The 20,438-nt window shown below is 37.2% G+C and overlaps 2 protein-coding genes across 2 annotated transcripts in view; one reads left to right on the plus strand and one right to left on the minus strand.

Moving 5' to 3' along the window:
• LOC307147356 (interferon-induced protein with tetratricopeptide repeats 5-like) overlaps positions 1-20,438 on the minus strand; it is a 141,134-nt gene that overhangs the window by 113,506 nt on the left and 7,190 nt on the right. The window lies entirely within an intron of this gene.
• slc16a12b (solute carrier family 16 member 12b) lies at positions 308-8,162 on the plus strand. Its single transcript, XM_079851340.1, has 7 exons — positions 308-479; positions 1,923-2,171; positions 3,779-3,882; positions 5,427-5,570; positions 5,682-6,276; positions 7,257-7,516; positions 7,792-8,162. The coding sequence occupies exons 2-7, from the start codon at positions 2,062-2,064 to the stop codon at positions 8,022-8,024; spliced, it is 1,446 nt and encodes a 481-aa protein (XP_079707466.1). The 5' UTR covers positions 308-479; positions 1,923-2,061; the 3' UTR covers positions 8,025-8,162.

Consider the following 20,438-nt stretch of genomic DNA (forward strand, 5'->3'; position numbering starts at 1 on the left):
GAATGCATTGACTTATCTTGTATGTGTCTATTGAAGAATTTTATTTAATGGTAATCAAAACAATTTGATTGACACTAGCAACATAAAAATAGACTGTAGGCCTATTAAATGGTATGTGAGCATGTTTGTAAACAGTGGCGTTGTTCCCCCACAACCAGTAGGGGCAACTCCCAAACAGTCCGTATTTCAAGTGAGAGTAGGAAATCCGACACACTGCCATGCATACTTGCATAATTTTCTTTTCACGTGTAAGGAGAAGTGGAAACTGAGGTAAGTAGGTTCACAGCTCGCACGCTTTAACACGTTCCCGCAGCTGCAAACTTGTTCATTGGTGGAAGCCGCAGGATGACGTTGAACGCTGCACCAACTCAATTAAATTAATGTACATAGGAGTTTCAGACGTCAGGACCAGTTCATGTGATTGCAAAAGAGTTGAATGGGGACCGTTTGGACCGTGTCTGCGGTTGTTTTATAAAATGGTAAGTGCCTCAATTTCCCCATTTAAGAAGTTTTTCCAAACATCTGGTTTCAACACGCGAGTCATGTTGCAGTTGTGAACTTATATTCAGCTGTTCAAAGAAAAACAAAACTTTTTCTCAGGTTTCTTTCATTGTTATTATTATTAATTTCTTTAACATTTGTTGTATTCTTTTAAAGACAAACAGTTATTTAGCTAAATGTTAACAAATGTCAAGAATAAACCTCAAAAAAATAATGTTGAAAAATAATATGTTGTGTGCCAGATGTAATGTATTTGCAATTACTTTTAGATAAAAAAATAAAAAAAAATAATAAAAAAAACTCTCACACTAAACCTATTTGATCATTTAGTTATTAGGCAAATGTTCGACAAATGTTCTTTAAAACTTGCAGGTGCGAAATGAAATTAATGCAAATCTAAAAAAAAAATAATAATAAAATGCTCTCCAGTGACTCCCATATTGGTTGTTTTTTCCACCTCTCTTGTAGACAACTTCTGAAGGGAACCACTTTAAATCCACCAATGCGGTTCTTTGCAAGTCCTAGCATGTGACTGGATTTGCATGTCAAAGATCAGATTTGAGACACAGACACATATAATTTGCTAAATACTGACATGGCATACTTTGAATAGAGGGAGAGGAGGAGTGCATAAGCCCTGAAATCATCAGTTGTCACAATTAGACTAGCCTAATTTCAAAGAAATCTATTGAGCTGACGTGTGTTTTTCATGCTGCAGTGAAATAATGTGGAATTGGGACTGTTCCCACAGTCGGCTGATATCTAGACTAGAAGACTCATAAACTACAAGTTCAGCCGCATAATAAGGGAAAACAACTGGATTCATCTTATCCTTACAGTGTACATTGTGTATGACAAAGCACATTGCACATGACACAATTTATTGTTTTTAGCTCTTAATGGCTCTAGTTTGCATCAAATTTTCCACACCGGTGTCACTGATTTTAATAGATTGAAAGTAACTAGTATATCAACATCTATTTTTTTTTCAGACACCAAAAGCATGTGGATTCCACACGTACCAGATGTGGGCCGGATCTGGGCAAACTATGTTGCTGTCTGGGAAAGAGCTAGCCCTATGTCAAAATTATTTTAAAATCATTTAAAAAAAAAAAATAGATCAGCTTTTCAATTGGGCCAAAAGAGTCAGAAGGGTCAGGAAGGCAAACTGCAAGGTCTCAAGTTAATATGGCAACCCATCAGTTAGAATGGGCTCAGAAACACTTCCCATGAATGCAGTCATGCAACATTTCACTTTTCTCTGTAAGACCAAAAAGCAGCTCCAAACCTGTAAGATGTCACATTTTCTGCGTATTAACAGAAGATGTGCATCACCCATCGCCATTGTGCCGGTTAATCATTTTAGCTGAGCTTGTTACTTATTCCTGCCTGTTTTGCTGTGTGTGTCATCTTGCGCTCAGCGGACTCACTGACCGGGCCTCACATCTGCAGAAGGAATTCCATGACCAGTGAGTGTGGCGGCAGAGAGGTGTAGCGTGTGTTTGGGACTGGGAGTTCTGGAGTTTGAAGGAAATAAAATCGGTGGGAAGGACAGACTCCATGGCTCAGGAAAGGAAGAAAGGTGGGGTCCTTCCTCCGGATGGAGGGTGGGGATGGATGATCGTGGCTGGCTGCTTTGTGGTAACTGTTTGCACAAGAGCTGTTACAAGGTAAGCTTTTTTTTTTTTTTTAGAGTGTATGCTGTTGCTAAATAGAACTAGAACATGTTGATATAGGGATATGTGTTTTGTTTTCAGCTATAATTAAACCACAGGTTTTAACCTGCCTGTTTCTTAATAAAAATGAATAGCTGAAGAATATTGTCGCTCTTAAACTTTCTTTTTTTAGTGACCAAAAATGTATATTGAATTTAAACCTTTAAAAAAATAAACACATAATGCAAATATAAAGCAAACATACAATAAGAACAAACAGTCTCGTAAACCTTCTGCCCTTAAAAATGTCTGGATTTGTTCCTCAAAGGGTTTAACCTGTCAAATAGTACATACTCTTGTATAGTACAGTACATGTGGCACAACAGAACGCTATATTTAGTTCACACTGAGAATTAGCTATAATGAGTCATTGGTTCACAAAGTGACAAGCGCTATCTGGTGTTTCTGCGGCAGCCTTCGAGGTCAGGTTACATTTGACTGACTTGTAAACAACTTCCAGGCGTTCGCACTTGGATATAGATAACACAGTGTTGTTTTTACATATTAGCCTCTTAGAAGTGTTTTTTACTGCTTTGACTGGTTAACACATTTGTGTGTTTATTTTGTAATGTGCTGTTGTAAGTGTCATTTGTTGCTACTATCGAAGTTTTTTCTAGTACTATGTGGTGAGAGGTAAAGTTTTCCTTTTATACTGCTTTAGACGAGCTGTTCCATTTAGCAATATTTTGACGTTACCCCTGGGGTGGTGAACGTATTCTACCGACTGTGCTGTTTAAACTCTGTAATTATTTCATCATTAATTTAAATGTGCAGGTACATCATCTGACAGGTAAAGGTGTAAAACATGAGAACCTGAAGAACAGGTCTGCAAAGTCTTTTGTCGTTTACTAGGATGAAATTGCAAGCAGGCTGGCAAGAACAAAACAGTTCATTTGACCTCACCTCTGAAACAAGCATTCTTTTGACCATTCCCAAGTCCTGCTGAGATAAGTGGTAATAATCAACCCGAGGATTACCAGATGATGAAACTCTTTTTGAGCTTAAAGTGCAGCCAGTGGTTTTCAGATGGAAAATGTGCCTTTTTAACCACTTTTTTATCTTATGGATATTCTGTTCTCTGCCCTCAACTCCTTAAAAAGATCTTATCATTCAAGTATGTGTGTGTTACACATGTGTGACTTACTTTAGTCCTAAAGTAAGATTTTACCCTTTGAGTCTGCACCTTGGCTAAGCCTGAAGGACATCTCCTTCTTTAATGGCCGATGGCCAGACACGTCTGTATCAGTGGCGAAAGACGTGAGAGTTGCTGGCTGTCATAACCACACTGAATGCTCTGACCCGAGTGACCTGCCTGGTGATCTAGTTTTGTTTGTTCAGGTGCTGAACAGGCACTGCAGAGGCTTGTGCCTCATTACCCCGTCTCAGCCTTTCATATCCAGACACCCACGATCTGCACGGCTGTTCATAGTAACTGGTTGTGAATGGCACTGGACTTTAAAGTGTGTTGTTAGTCTGAAGTGTCACAATATGGTCCTTTAAAGACCTCAAACTTGTGTGTGTTCTGTCTGATCAGAGTTGTTTTGTCTTTTTCTCTTTTCCAGATGCATCTCTATATTCTTTGTTGAGTTTCAGATGCACTTTGGAAGAGATTACTCTGGGACGGCATGGATTCATTCATTAGTGGACTGCACAACCATGCTGTGTGGTAAGGAAACGTCATACTTGACACTAAAACTATCACACATTAGCGCATCACAATCATCATCATTGGCTGGTCTAAAATAGGGTTTCCATCTGCAGAACTCAGTGAGAAAGTTTTTGCACATCTGAGACAATACTGTTACATAAGAAACTAAGCAAGACCTGCAGCCTGTGGGAGGCTCAAAACGTTCTCTTGAAGTCAGCAACACACAGAGAACATCTTGAGAGGACACGCCAGTGTCGCAAGTTTGACCCAAAAAAACAGGCCTGTTTGCTTTCCTATACACCCGGCGCTGTCTGCTGTTGACAGTGCAGCAATCTTAAGAATTACATTGCAAAGGAAAGGCCTTCTTAAGGCTGCTGACTAGTAAACAAAAGACGTAAGAAATGCTGTTATTACATAAAGCTTTCCAATTTCATGTTTGGCTGACATGTTCTCTTTTATCACAAGGCTGATTTGTTTTTGTCAGGGGTCTGTGGAAGGACATAGTTTGTAAATCATAAACAGTATGTTGTAATACCGTATGTTGTCATGTAATAGGAGAGAGAGAGAGCAGCTTAATAATAGCGGTAATAGTGACCAATTATCTGAGCGAATTTTGTAATATTTCAAAATGTGTTAAAAAAAACACTACTGTTCAAAAGTTTGAGGTTTCAGTTGCAGTTACTCCAGTATTCATTGTCACATGATCCTTCAGAATTTATTCTAATATGCTGTTTTTGTGCTCAAGAAACATTTCTTATTATAAGCAATGTCGAAAACAGTGGTGGTGCTTAATATTTTTGTAGAAACCTTTTTTTCAGAATTTTTTGATGAATAAAAGTTCAAAACAACAGCATTTTTTGTATGAATAAGTCTCTTTACTTTTGAACAATTTAATGCATCCTTGCTAATAAAAGTAAAAAATAAAAGCCACATTAACATGTCCATATCTCTGGGATTGAACCATCGACAGTCTTTAAAGTGAAGTTACCAAAAGGAAAGTTTTTAAAGAACCAGAATCTAAAAGGATATTAATACGTCTTTAATACTTATTGAGTCACAGGCATGCAATCCTGAGGCAAAAAACACAAGAAGTGCTTTTTGCCATTTTTTGAACTGTCACTGTTGGCATATACTGTAACGCAACAAAGATTGCTAAAGTCAACAGATTTTACTAATAGACCTACCAATCTATGTGTAAAAAATAAAATAATGATGCTGCCATCTTTCTAAAGTCATTTTTACACCCCTATAATTTGGCTCCAAATCTCAGATGAAGATTGTAATTTTGACCCCCCTCTACAAAATTGTGGATTACTCAGTAAATATACATTCATGACATTTAATATTTTGGCTTTCTTCTTCATTTATATATTTCTTTCACCAGACAAAAAATGATCAAAATCAAAATATTGAGCCGGGGACACGGAATGACAGTAATGTTTACAAAGTAGTGGCTGTGGATAGAAACCCTGCTTACAATAAATATTATTTAAATATGACTTTTATTATTTCGAACATATTGTTCAGTATGAGCACAACATTTATTCACATTACTTTTGCAGCTCCACTCGGAAGCCTGATTGGGAATCAGTTGTCATGCCGTGTAGCTGTAATACTAGGAGGATTCCTGGCCTCAATAGGATTAGTCCTCAGCTCCTTTGCCACCAGTCTGGAATACCTTTACCTTACCCTGGGAGTGGTAACTGGTAAGAGCCCCAAGATCCCTAAAACATTGATTTACAGACCCATGTGCGGCACTTAGAATGTTGCAAGTTCAGCATGTTTACGGTTTTATTTTATATCCTTCTTTTTTTTAGGGCTTGGCTTTGCCCTTTGCTATACTCCAGCCATCGCCATGGTCGGGATCTATTTCTGTGAAAGGAAGGCTTTGGCCTATGGCATTGCCATGTCTGGCAGTGGCATCGGGACCTTCATCCTGGCCCCAGTAGTGCAGCTGCTAATCGAACACTATTCATGGCGTGGAGCCCTCCTCATTTTAGGGGGCTTTGTGTCTAACCTGTGTGTATGTGGAGCTCTGTTACGGCCCATCATTCTAAAAGAAGAGGAGGCCTGTCCTCTTCCGGTGGACTCAGAGTGTGGGTATAGCATTAAGTCGCCTGCGGTAAATGGTGTACATATGGGGAATGTTGCAGGCGATAAATTAGAAGTGAATGCTAAACAACGCTGCCTTCAATCCATGCAAGAATACCACTTCCTCCTTATGCCTGACTTCATGGTGTTGTCTGGCTCCTTCCTGCTGCTGGCCAGTGGGTGCAGTCTTCCATTTGTGTACCTAGTGCCCTACGCGCTGGATGTAGGTGTCGGTCATCAGCATGCTGCGTTCCTGATGTCCATTCTAGGGGTCATTGACATCGTTGGCAACATCACATTTGGCTGGCTCACTGACATGAGGTATGTTGTTTTGTGAACTGTGTTAATATTGCATTAGTCAAAAACAGGAATAGGTCATTTATTGACTAAGGCAAATGTTTGTTTTTCTTTTCTTCAGATGTAATTATCAGTTTTTTTCTAAGAACCGATTTTGTTAACCAATAAGCAACTGGGTCAATGGCATGACACTATTTTTTTGTCCAGACCTCAAAAGATTAATTAAATTCTTGGGGGTCATAAGCCTAGTAGTTTAGCATCATCGTTTATTATTATTTATTTTAAAAAAGTTAACAAAAAAGCTTCACTTCTTTTTTGTATTTGAAAAACGTTTAATTGCCTAATCAAAGTCATGTGGTACGACCAACAAGCAGAAATTAATACAAAACAGGAAATTATGTCATAGAGAAGACCCCTGCAGACCCTCATGATTATGTAAATAAGTGTCTTAAAATATCAGGTTGTAAAATGTCATGTTGTGTGACTCCCCAAAAACTTTTAATGAATTATGAATTATAAATTAAAATAACAATACATATTTCTAAAAAAAAAAAATATATATATATATATATATATATATATTTAAAACTTTTAAAAGTTTAATAATGTTTAAGATGTGTATACATGTATTCAAGGACATTTTTGACATTCATTAAATTGAAGCCTTTTTAAATGGTGTAAACATTTGTGTAAAAACACCCTCAGGTTTTAGGAAACCAAACAGAATGTTGATCGTTTGCTTATGGGGATGGTTGCATAAACTTTTAAGACTAGTCTTACAAGTTAGACATACAATTTTTTTCTTTAAGACTGTTCATAGGTTTTTAAATCAGTAACATAAAAACGTAGATTAGCCTAATTTGATACCTAAAACTAGGACTGACTGCCCATTACTAACTGCTAGTGGGTTATACTAGAACTTAACACACTGTCTTAACATAATGGCTATGTTTATGCAACCGGCCCCAGATCATGCTGACTAACCCTTTCTGTATCTCTCCCAGGTGTCTAAAGAAGTACAGGAATATATGCTACATGTTTGCTGTGGGAATGGAGGGACTATGTTGTCTTTTTATCCCCCTTTTACGCACATTTGTCTTGCTGGTACCCTTCTCTGTGCTCTATGGGTACTTTGATGGAGCCTATGTTGCCCTTATTCCTGTGGTAACATCAGATGTTGTAGGGACAACATACCTCTCTTCAGCTCTCGGGGTTGTGTACTTCCTCCACGCTCTTCCCTATCTGGTCAGCCCACCCATTGGAGGTAAAGGCCTCAAATTATTTTATTTTGATAGGTTAAAAACTACCTGGAATTATAAAGAAGAAACATTAACCACAATTGTCGCTTTGTAATGACGTGCCCAATTTAAATAGCCCAATAAGTGGTAAACTGTTAATGTACAGAGACATGTTACCCAACAAAACTGTTCAATTCACCATATTAAAAACAGTTATTTTCTTGGTTGGATAAATGTTACTTTAAAAAAAGCTGTGAGGTAATCATGTGATTTTTTTTTTGTTGTTGTTGTTGTTATATAGGTTGGTTGGTTGACACCACAGGGACTTACACGGCGACATTCTTTTTGAGTGGGTTCGCCCTGATCGCAAGCTCTCTCCTGCTGTTCTCAGTTGCCGTCATTCGGCATTGCCGGAGAAACCGAAAGAACAGCCTGAGCAAAGACCCAAAATTGGTGTCATGCGAAGGCAAACAAGTGGACTATTATAGTTCTAAAAATAAAGACTTGATGATAATTATACCAGCAACTTCATAGCGTTGGAATAACAATTTGTATTTGTTTTAAAATGTCTATTTCTTTGTTTAATCAATTTTATGAAATACTGTTAGATATATAGAGTCATAATGTTTAATTGAGAAAATAATTGTTTGTGTATAAAAAAATTTTCATGCCTTTTGTTGACTTTTTGTTCAAAAGCATTTATTCTCATGTACAGTTGCATGCTTTAAAGAAAATGGGTTACAACACAAGGCTTACATTTTATCTATTTTCTTTGTGTCTCATATTTTATAATAATGTGTCAGTATTCAGTGAGTTTTTCTTGTGGACGTTTTTTTTCTGTGGACATGTAATTACAAATGTAGGTTATTATACTTGAAGCTCCAGTTGTAGTATGTTATTTAAGTCAGTAGAGGACAGTGCTGAACCCTAGATATCTGGACAGTCTGAGCTGCTGTATAATTCAGATATCAAGGGTAGAACATTTGCCACTGTTCTGCGAATGGTTTGTAAAGGTATTTTTATTCAGCAATGCTTTTTTTATGATCATGAGTTTGTTACAACTAAGCAGTTCTTCAACATTTCTTTGGATAACAAATGAGTTTATTGAGACTTATGCAAGAGACTGAAGATATAATAGATGCTACTAAGGAATGGGACTAATTTATAACCTTTAGAACTTAATGTCAACAGTCTGAACTAAATGTTTAGTAATGGTTTAGTAATAGTGAATTTCATCGATTTCATTGGGTTAAAAAATTAGACTATATAAAACCATAAAGAAATATATTGGTAATGTTCCATTTTTAATTTTCAAGAGTATAAAGTGTGGCTTGCATCATCTCACAATTGATATTAGTTACTGGTAAAAACAATTTTCTTAACACACAATGCACACAAAAAGCAGTGTTTTTATTTCTCAAAGAAATACAGGTTTTAAAAATGTATAGCTATAATGTCTGTGTCACGGGTCTTAGAATCCAAAAACAGGATATCTTGCAAAATAGTCAAACTCGAATACTCAGGAAGGTAGTAGCCAGTAACATAAACACAACTAACATTGACAATGACTGATATTGAACTGAACCAAACAGGAAGTATTTGTACACCAGGGAAAATAGCTAATTAAATGACAACGGGTGACCGAAATGACTAATCAAACAAACTGGGAAATTAGGTCAAGACAGACAAACTAAAAACAAAGAGAACTCATGACAACCAACTGAAAGTCCATAAACATGACAGTCTGGGGGGTTTCTTTGCCCATCACTCTTAGAAGAGAAGGTTCTGCATAGAACCATAAAGGGTTCTGTCAGGTGCTTCATATAGAGAACCTTTTAGGGGTTCCCATCAATTTAATACAAAGAGATAGAGTCCGTCTGCGGCAAAGAATTTCAACGATGACAATTTCTCCTGGACGAAATCTCTGAATCAGACGAGGACACGGATTTTTTTTAATAAAAAAAAAATCCATTTTTATCCATTTTTTATTTTAATAAAATTTTATGAATTTAACAGCTCGTAAACATACTATACCTCTAGAAAAATTTAAATAGCCCATTAAACATGAAAAATGATGCAATCGTTTAAGACATTTATCCTTCTTGGATAAAGGACTAAAATTAAAAAAAAAATTGAGTCAACCACTGTTGGTTACCAACATTCTTCAGTATGTATTCTTAAATGATAAATGATGACAAAATTTTCATTTTGGGTGAACTATCCCTTTTAAACATGCAGCATCCTTATGTGTTCTCTATGCAATGTCATATGAAGCTACTGAAAACCAAATTTATTAAGACCTTCAATTCATTTAACAATAAAAGAGATTCTCCATTTTGAACAAAGATCTGACGACACGTTTTATATATATATATATATATATATATATATATATATATATATATATATATATATATATATATATATATATATATATATACAGGGTGCGATTTGTGAAAAAAACAGAGGGGGGGATGTTTTGAAACATTTTTATTCATAAAAATAAATCATGAGAACATGAACTTCATTCACTGCATTTGGTGCTCTGGACCCTTTTCATTGTTCCCAGCTGGCTAGCAAGAGTTTTCGTGCTGAAAAATGACATATTACAAATATTTGTACTTGGTGACATTCTGAACATTCATGAACTTCATTCACTGCATTTGGTGCTCTGGACCCTTTTCATTGTTCCCAGCTGGCTAGCAAGAGTTTTCGTGCTGAAAAATGACATATTACAAATATTTGTACTTGGTGACATTCTGAAAAGCCGTACATGGATCAAAGCTAATGGACAGGATCAGATAAATCAGAACTTAGATTCTCTGCCCGAGCCCGAATTTGACCCGACCCGGGCCGGGCCCTTGATCGAGCACTTGTGTTACAAAATGCAACACGTCACGTGTCATGCTCAGCGTCTCCTCCACTCGCACGCATCACACCGGGCCCGGGATAATAAACTTTAAAAATATTTATTTTGTTTAAAAAAAAAACTATATTATTCTAAAACCTTGTTGAATTAAATTAGAGTTGTTGCCTACTAGGCCTACTCCTTCTAGGCCATCCAAAGTTCATTCTTGTTCATTTTCTGTGTTCATCATTGTTCACTTTTTTTTTTTTTTTTTTTTACGTTTCTTCATTTGCGATCCATTTCATTTTGAATAAACAAACAAGTCAGTTTACATGATTTGTCCTTGTTGCATTATTCATTAAGATAATAATTAATAAATGCACGCACAATTATCCATGAACTTGATAAATGTTGCAGATATGTTTTACTATGCACAAACAAATGCCTTTCAACTTATGTGTGCAAAATTCAGAAGTAAATAAATGTGCAGAAATTTGTACAGAGATTCTGTAGGCCTACTATAGCCTATGTGTTGTAGCCATTAGCCTAAATAAGCTCATTGATTTTCATATTTGTTAAAATATTATAATGTTATTTTTTTCCATCTATGTTGATTTATGAAAAGTGAACAGCACGAGTAAGATAGGATGTGTAGTATATCGGGAGACTTGGAGTGGGTTAGACATGATTTTGACCATTTCATTAAGTTTTGTTTTGTAGAAAGCCTTTCTTTAAAGTGAATTTCGTTTTGTATAAATTGTATCTTAATTTTAATAATTTAATAATAATTTTAATAATAATTAATAAATAAGAAGCAAATATAGCAGGCTATAATCATGGAGGCACCGGCGCGCCTTGCACTGCACGTTAACTGGAGCGCATCTCATCATAAATTAACTGAAACTAAGTGTATGCCTCACAGAGAATATTAAGAAATATATCTAAAGAAAGCTTGAAATGTCTTTTAACCGAAACAATTCAAAACGAAAAGAAATAGGCAACTCGATGTAATCCATGCATTTCTCCATGCGCTTTCACTACGGAGATGGCGATCGTCAACTTCATCTTTGCTTCATCTCAACTTCCCTGGCGCCACCCCTGGTTATAACGGCCCACGTATTAAAAAATGGTTGGGTTTAAATCGGGCTCGGGCTCATAATTACAGTTAATGTGTCGGGTCGGGCTCGGAAACAACGTGCACGGGCTCGGGTAGGGTCGGGCTTGATTTTGAAGATAAATTAGCCACAATGTAATCTATTGTCTCACTGCGCTGACAGTGGGTGGTCCATTTCGGATTTTATTGTTCTATTGCACTGACAGTTCACCTTACAGCGCTTTACTTATTTGAATAGGCTAAGCTACTTCTATAGGCTATATCAGCCTCTGCTGAACCACAGAAAGTTAAACCATCACAGTAGAAACAGTTTTACTGCTGCTGTTAAAGTAATAACGTTATCTGTGTTAGTCAATTCGCCTCATTAGGGCTTTGCGTCTACCGCGCAGCGCGAAACGCCTTCGCGCCGCAGGACCTCCCCAGTTAACAATTGTTGGTTCCCTAGACGCGCGTAAACGCGTCTTTACATTGACTTAACATTTAAATCACTCGCGCCAGACACTCAAAAGTGAGTGAGTAGGCTTAATCAAAAAACCTTTGCTTTAGCCTCAATTGAGTGAAACACCGTAGGCCTATTTGTAACTTCGGCCATTCTCAGTGGTGTGACTGGGACACAATTGCTTGTCATCATAGAAACAGATAATCAGATTGTGATGTTTTTATTCCCGCTTCAGTAATATACTGAATATGCGGCGTAAAAAAAGACCTGCAACCGTCTCGCAAGTGTTGATAGGCTATTACTCGTGAGGTGTAACCAATCATATAGCGCCGTGGGCGGGACATTGAGCAAGTCTGTAGAGTGGTGATTACAGAGAGGCTGCGGAGCCAGTCAAAGTAGCGCATTTTAAAATAAAATTGACTTTAAACAAACCACGGATCCGTGATAAGTTTTGTGATCCGCCTCGCCACTACTGTAGTAGCACTGATCACTTTGAGGGGGGGGGATAAATTTATCCCCACCGGGGATAAAAATAATTAAGCAGAGGCAGGGATACATTGACCAGAAAGGGGGAAATCCCACGCATCCCCCCCGGCAAATCGCACCCTGTATATATATATATATATATATATATATATATTATAACATTCTGTTCAGTAAGACAACCGACTTAAAGGGGCATTCCACCCATTTGAACATTGTTTTTTATTTAAAGTGGGTCATATATGTAGTCGAAATGTAAAATAAATTTTGAATTTGGTGCCTTCGTGACCGAGGAAAGACAAAAAATAACTTCAGGACGCATTTGTATGAAAGACAACAACTCCCACAATGCACCACATTGCACAGCTCCGCAAGCCACTCCCACTAAACGCAAATCACTCTTCCGTCTACAAGGCTAGCTACCACCAGAGCTTGAAATTCATTTCACATGTCATTCACACAAAATGTTGGCGAACTCATTAGTGCATTACTCCTCGTTTGTATTTCTTTCGAAAAGGTGAATTATTGCATGGTACCTGGATGTTCAGTCAGAACATATGCTGTGGTGCGAAACTAGTTCTCAACACAAACGTCCGTGTCCTCGTCTGATTCAGAGATTTCGTCCAGGAGAAATTGTCATCGTTGAAATTCTTTGCCGCAGACGGACTCTATCTCTGTGTTCGTAGCGGTTCGTAGGTGCATAGTGAGATCATTGGCGCCACCAGTCCGCCCTAACTCGAGCCAGTCCGGGCTCCTCGTCCGCGGCAGGCAGGTCTTCTGCCTCGGCTGCTCTTCGCTATAATGCGGCTTGTAAAGGTAGCCACAAATACCTGATTCAAGCATCAGACTTCCGAAATCCTCTTCTTCTATATCATATTGAGTACTCTCCTCCGCTATTGTCATAACTGTACATCTGTCTCCACAGCGTCTGTTAGCTTAGCTTCAAACAAGATGGAGGATATTGCTTTCAGTTTCAGAGACTAAAGTCCCACCCACTGATCTGTAATAGGTCTGTAGCGTGAGCGGGTCCCGCCCCCTGGGAAAGATGAGGAACTAGTGCTTGTAGTCTTAACAGAAATCCCCCCCTCTTACACTTCCTCCTACAATGACGTCAAATGACGATTTTTGCGTCATTGTAGGAGGAAGTGAAAAAGGTAAATAGTGGATTTCTCTCGTCTCAGGGGAAAATGAGAGAATGTTGCACGACCATTCAATAGTATGACTGGGTTTCTAACAATGGACCTCTTAATGCAAATGGGTGGAGTGTCCCTTTAACAGTTTTCCCCACAAATGCACAAATTCTACCATTCTAACAACTGAATAAATTAAACAGATCTGTAAAGTAAAAAGTAAAATATCAGAGGTAACTAACCACTATCGTCACTTGTTATTGAGTCTCCTTCACTCTGCACAATTTGAAATCTGTGTACAAACGTTTTCACATCAAAATTATGATTCGTCAATAATTGCTCACTAAAAATAAGTTTACTGTAATTGTACGAAAATTTGTTCTAGGCCCAAACATTTTTTTCCCAGCTGCAGGGACTCCTTATGCACCCGTTTTCTTGCACACTTAAGGCGCCTATGCAAATGAAGACTATTGTTTTTAAATCATTAATTATATAATTGACAAAGATTACTGAGGAATTCATGATTTTCATCATTGGCTGAAGTCTCTGCATTACTCTCCGTGTCAAGGAACAGCTTTCCCTTTTCTTTATAAATAAATCCCTGTTTGCCTTGTTCTATTGTACGGAATGTGAAAATAGAGACACCAGTCACCATAGTCACATGTTTGCCGGGAACTTGGGCACCTGAAATCAAAGCAAATTTAAAAATGCTTATTCGTAAATACTTTAAGATTGTTATTCACGTCGGCACTAATTATGTCTGACTTTGAAAGTCAGATCACTAAAATAGCATTAAAGGGGTGTGTGAACTTGCCAGTACGATGTAAGACACTGTAATTTGCTCTGGCCCCCTTCACCGGAGTGACGAGACACGTAGCAGACTATAGTCACTCAATGGCTGGCTGTCTTAAGTGATGTCCGCAGAATAATATAGAGTTTATAATAAAGAGTTGACGAAGAGATAAAGGATAGAATCGGAGTTGAATCCAATGTGATGTTAAAATCAACTGCGTCACATACTAATTAATGTGCATTGGTTCGTGTAAACAGAGCCATTTGATGATAGTTTGATATTGTTAATTAACTCTGGGGATATATTGTTGTAAAAGAATCAGAGTATGTGATTTAATGAATACGTACAGTATGTATGACATTCTGTAGTTTCATTTAGTGTTTGAGTCATACAATAATTATACACTCACCTAAAGGATTATTAGGAACACCATACTAATACTGTGTTTGACCCCCTTTCACCTTCAGAACTGCCTTAATTCTACGTGGCATTGATTCAACAAGGTGCTGAAAGCATTCTTTAGAAATGTTGGCCCATATTGATAGGATAGCATCTTGCAGTTGATGGAGATTTGTGGGATGCACATCCAGGGCACGAAGCTCCCGTTCCACCACATCCCAAAGATGCTCTATTGGGTTGAGATCTGGTGACTGTGGGGGCCATTTTAGTACAGTGAACTCATTGTCATGTTCAAGAAACCAATTTGAAATGATTCGAGCTTTGTGACATGGTGCATTATCCTGCTGGAAGTAGCCATCAGAGGATGGGTACATGGTGGTCATAAAGGGATGGACATGGTCAGAAACAATGCTCAGGTAGGCCATGGCATTTAAACGATGCCCAATTGGCACTAAGGGGCCTAAAGTGTGCCAAGAAAACATCCCCCACACCATTACACCACCACCACCAGCCTGCACAGTGGTAACAAGGCATGATGGATCCATGTTCTCATTCTGTTTACGCCAAATTCTGACTCTACCATCTGAATGTCTCAACAGAAATCGAGACTCATCAGACCAGGCAACATTTTTCCAGTCTTCAACTGTCCAATTTTGGTGAGCTCATGCAAATTGTAGCCCTTTTTTCCTATTTGTAGTGGAGATGAGTGGTACCCGGTGGGGTCTTCTGCTGTTGTAGCCCATCCGCCTCAAGGTTGTGCGTGTTGTGGCTTCACAAATGCTTTGCTGCATACCTCGGTTGTAACGAGTGGTTATTTCAGTCAAAGTTGCTCTTCTATCAGCTTGAATCAGTCAGCCCATTCTCCTCTGACCTCTAGCATCAACAAGGCATTTTTGCCTTGGATTTGACTGGATGTTTTTCCCTTTTCACACCATTCTTTGTAAACCCTAGAAATGGTTGTGCGTGAAAATCCCAGTAACTGAGCAGATTGTGAAATACTCAGACTGGCCCGTCTGGCACCAACAACCATGCCACGCTCAAAATTGCTTAAATCACCTTTCTTTCCCATTCTGACATTCAGTTTGGAGTTCAGGAGATTGTCTTGACCAGGACCACACCCCTAAATGCATTGAAGCAACTGCCATGTGATTGGTTGATTAGATAATTGCATTAATGAGAAATTGAACAGGTGTTCCTAATAATCCTTTAGGTGAGTGTATGTCAGACATTGCTCTGTTTAATGTTGATTAAGTGGGTATATTCTCCCAGGATTTTCTTTGTAAAACAAGTTAATGAGTTAATATGCAGTTGAAGAAAGAAAAGCGAAAGATCTGAAATTTCATGTGATTTATATCTGTTGTCAATTCAGATGAAGTGAATGTGAAGTGACAATCTCTCTGTATTATGCAGGTTGTTTTTTTTCTTCTTCTTGTTTCCTGTTGATGTGTACTTCTTAAGTTGAACGTGGACGAGTGAACGGCGAGCCAACAGTGCTGAGTTGATGTCACAACGCGTCTTTCTCTGGAGCGAGCTCAGTATCCTTAATCTGTTATCAAACAGATAAGAGAATCCAACACACCATACACTTCGGATACCTTGAGTGAAACTGAGTTTAAAACTACCCGGGTAGTAAATCATTCGGTAACACTTTAGAATACTGTGTCTTACTTACTGCATAACTAATAAGGAATTATTGAATAACTAATAGGTTATTCTTCATTAACTACTTCTTCACTACTGGTAACTACTAAGGAAGATGTGTTAACTAATCAGTATGTAATATAATTTTATCATTGTGTTAAGTAACAGTTAGTTAATCAATAACTAATGAATTCTGTCATATCTCCTGAAGAACTACTATTAATTATCTACTAATTAAGGTTCAATAAAAATAACTAAGAAGTAACTAATGAACAGTCACACAAAACTACATTGAGTTGTGACCTTCCTTATTTACTAATGTTATTAATAGAAGAAAATACATTTTTAACAAATGCATATAAATGTTAAAGAGGTTTTGGCCTATGGTTTTGTGAGTGTGTTCTGTAAGAAATCAACTTCAGAAAGGAACCCCACTCAAGTGCCTTGCCTTAACTAACCTCAGATTAGTTTTTATATTGTATATTCAGTACTGTGTGTGTCTGTATTCCTCAGCATAGAATGCCATTGAGTAAATTCATGTATTTGAGGCAACAACTGAGGGAAACTGAACATATAGGGAACTTCTTAGTAATTAATAAGTAATTATTAGATAATTCTTCAGGAATTACTTAGAACCTGAAACAGTATTCTAAAGTGAAAATATAGGGAACCCATTAGTAATTAATAAATAATTATCAAATAATTATCCAGGAATTAGCCCACCGGTACTTATAACCTGAAACAGTATTCTAAATGTGAACATATAGGGAACTTATTAATTAATAAGTAATTATTAGATAATTCTTCGGGAATTGCTTAGAACCTGAAACAGTATTCTAAAGTGAGAATATAGGGAACCCATTAGTAATTAATAAATAATTATCAAATAATTATCCAGGAATTAGCCTGCTTATAACCTGAAACAGTATTCTAAATGTGAACATATAGGGAACTTATTAGTAATTAATAAAGAATTATTAGATCATTCTTCAGGAATTACTTAGAACCTGAAACAGTATTCTAAAGTGAAAATATAGGGAACCCATTAGTAATTAATAAAGATTTACCACATATTTCGAGATGGTCCTCAATGCAGTACAAAAGATCCGGGGGGAGGAGTCGGATCCAGATCCAACTCCTCCCACCTTACATACCTAAACCTACCCAACTCCACCCCCTGATCCCTAGACCCACCCCTAAACCTACCAATCTCCACCCCTTATATGAGATCCGACTCCTCCCCCCGGATCTTTTGTACTGCATTGAGGTGCTACTGCATATTTCTGACTCAAATCAAACATACTGCAAAAAAACAAAAAAACAAAAAAAAAAAAAAACACTATTAACGTAATCATCTTAACCTTTGTAAAATACATGACAATGACTCGTTTAGGGTAGGCTACATGATATCTTCCTTTATTTCAGATGACATTTACAGCATTTTATTTCGTTTTTGTCACGGTTCATCCGTGTGTTCATTTTGCGTATCTGAAAACTCTTGGAACTCAGATAAAAACTATTCCAAGTGTAATCAACCGGTCTCTGTTCTCCCGTTTCCACGGTAGTGGTGCTGGATCTCTTGCGGGAGCTGGGCTCGTGTTCGGCGGGGAAACTGCTAACTTCAGACCGCCACCGAAAGATGCTGTGACTGACTCCATAACCTGCCCATAAACAAACAGTGCACAGCCAAGGGTGCAGGGATTTGTATTATTTTGAAGTACCCCCGGACGCCGCCATTGGCTAACGGAACCCCACCTGCAGTTAGCATCCCATTGACTCCCATTCATTTTGGCGTCACTTTGACAGCGAATAACTTCACATCTGAGGCGTTTAAAGACTCCATTTGTCCATTATTTAATTCTAAAGAAACACGAAAATGTATAAAAGGCTCCATTACCTTGTATCTTACGTTATGGCCCTGTAGAAGCAGTTTTTGTAAAAGTAAGCTAACGATTGCGTCACAGCCACGCGACTCTCTGTCGCACAGTAGAGAATTACCGTATGGACAGGAGGAGAAGCTCGCGGGCAATCGGGAGGACGTCGAGGCAAAATGACAAAGTAATTAATCAGAACACCTACAAAATGTTTCTCCTGCTCCAAGATCATGGACAGCTCCTACTCACGCTCTCCGTCTCTGCAAGTTTCGGAAGGTAATGATTCAGATTGATCTTGGCACAGCTACTAGAAGACAGACGGGTTGCTCACGTCACATCTACGTCGTCGAGCTCAGTTTGAGTCTGCGCAGTACGCTGGACCCCCAGGAAGTAAGATTTTCTAATTGGCTTCACTTTGTCTCCGTTGAATCCAATGGGGTCGCTGTGTCCATTTCTTTTACTGTCTATGTGCACAGCTCTGAGAACATATTTTAACATCTGATGTAAATAGATTTAGTATATTTAGAAATAAAATTATTTGTTTTATGCAAGGGATCAGGCGTTTCCATCACGCAAAAAAGACCAACTCGTTAGCTAGGTAGGCTAACTGACATCGCGTCCTTTGTATGTTGCCTTGCATAAAATAAAATGATTTACAGCACAGTAATGATTTTATAGATTAAATAAAACGTACACAAACCTGTATTTCGCCGAAGAAATGCACCATATCGGCGGCGCTGAGAACTCTCCAGAAGATGCAAATGCCCGCGCTCTTGATCACCAAATCACTGTAAAATGTAATCTACCGCGATACTGCCAGAATGGTGCAAAAGAAGTTTAAAATGTATGATAACTAAGTATAATAATAAGGTGTAATGTACATTATGATAAGTTTTGCTAATGAAATAAAAAGTTTGCTTATTTGCTGATCAATAGGCTATAGCCTAAATGTCTGCACTTATCTTTCTTATTTGTGCTGAATGACTAAAACTGTCTAAAAAACAAAACAAAAAACATTGATCAGTGCTTTTTACTTTTTAAGTACTTTAAAAATTAATTACATTTGTACTTTTAAGGTAAATTTGAAAATGAATAGGCCTAATTATAATTTTACTTAAGTCATATTTTATTGGGGTATCCGCACTTTTACTCAAGTTCTTGATTTGTGTATCCACCACTCCACTGAAAAAAACCTGGATTATTGTACTGTGTATGACTGTTCATTAGTAGTTACTTCATAACATTTTTTTTAACCTTAATTAGTAGATATTTAATAGTAGTTCTTCAGGAGATATGACAGAATTCATTATTTATTGATTAACTGTTACTTAACACAATCATAAAATTCTATTACATTCTGATTAGTTAACACATCTTTCTTAGTAGTTAACAGTAGTGAAGAAGTAGTTAATGAAGAATTTCCTATTAGTTCTTCAATAATTCCTTATTAGTTATGCAGTAAGTAAGATACAGTATTCTAAAGTGTTACCAATCATTCTTCTGTCACATGACTACTTCTGCTTCTATTTTTTTCTACTTCAGTATTTCTTTCCTGGAATGATCAGACTTTATATATATAGCCTATATGTATATATATATATATATATATATATATATATATATATATATATATATATATATATATATATATATATATATATATATAAAGACAAATAACAACACAAGGAAAAGACTTTCTGAACTGTGTTTGGGGAACCATTTATTTTATTTGACATACCAAACAGGCCTGATTGTATTTTTTTTTATTCTATTGATTGCATGTTTACAAACTTTGAACTGGTACCAATATAATAGGCTACATTTCCTTAATTTCACAAGTTATAGTGAAATTGCTGTCTCAAATCCTCCTTATGAACTTAGACGTTAACTAGGCTATATTGTAATGCTACTGTGCTCCTTCAACCTGATCAGTTAATTTAGAGCCCTACACTATAGAGTGATACAACGGGTTACACATGTGTGTCCTTTGTGTCCTCCAATCACCCACAATCCTTTGCACAAATTCTAATTTACAAAAATGAATTGGCAGAAAATAAATTGGCACTGAGATAAAGGCCTTTGTTTTATTGTAAATTAATCACATAATTCTAAACTATGTGTTGTAAACCACTGGGAACCACAGATGGTTGTCAAATACCTGTGCTGCAGGCAGTTAATATAAAGACTTTTTTAATTAAAGTGTTTTTCAAATTATAATTTGAATAGT

This window comes from Squalius cephalus (assembly GCF_949319135.1).
Source record: "Squalius cephalus genome assembly, chromosome: 19".
In the NCBI taxonomy this organism is placed as follows: Eukaryota; Metazoa; Chordata; class Actinopteri; order Cypriniformes; family Leuciscidae; genus Squalius; species Squalius cephalus.

Excerpts from the sequence above, each read along its gene's own strand:
- slc16a12b (XM_079851340.1), top strand. The coding sequence starts at position 2,062 with ATGGCTCAGGAAAGGAAGAAAGGTGGGGTCCTTCCTCCGGATGGAGGG. Across the intron at positions 3,883-5,426 it reads CTGCACAACCATGCTGTGTG|CTCCACTCGGAAGCCTGATT; the intron begins GTAAGGAAACGT and ends TTACTTTTGCAG. Across the intron at positions 6,277-7,256 it reads GGCTGGCTCACTGACATGAG|GTGTCTAAAGAAGTACAGGA; the intron begins GTATGTTGTTTT and ends TATCTCTCCCAG.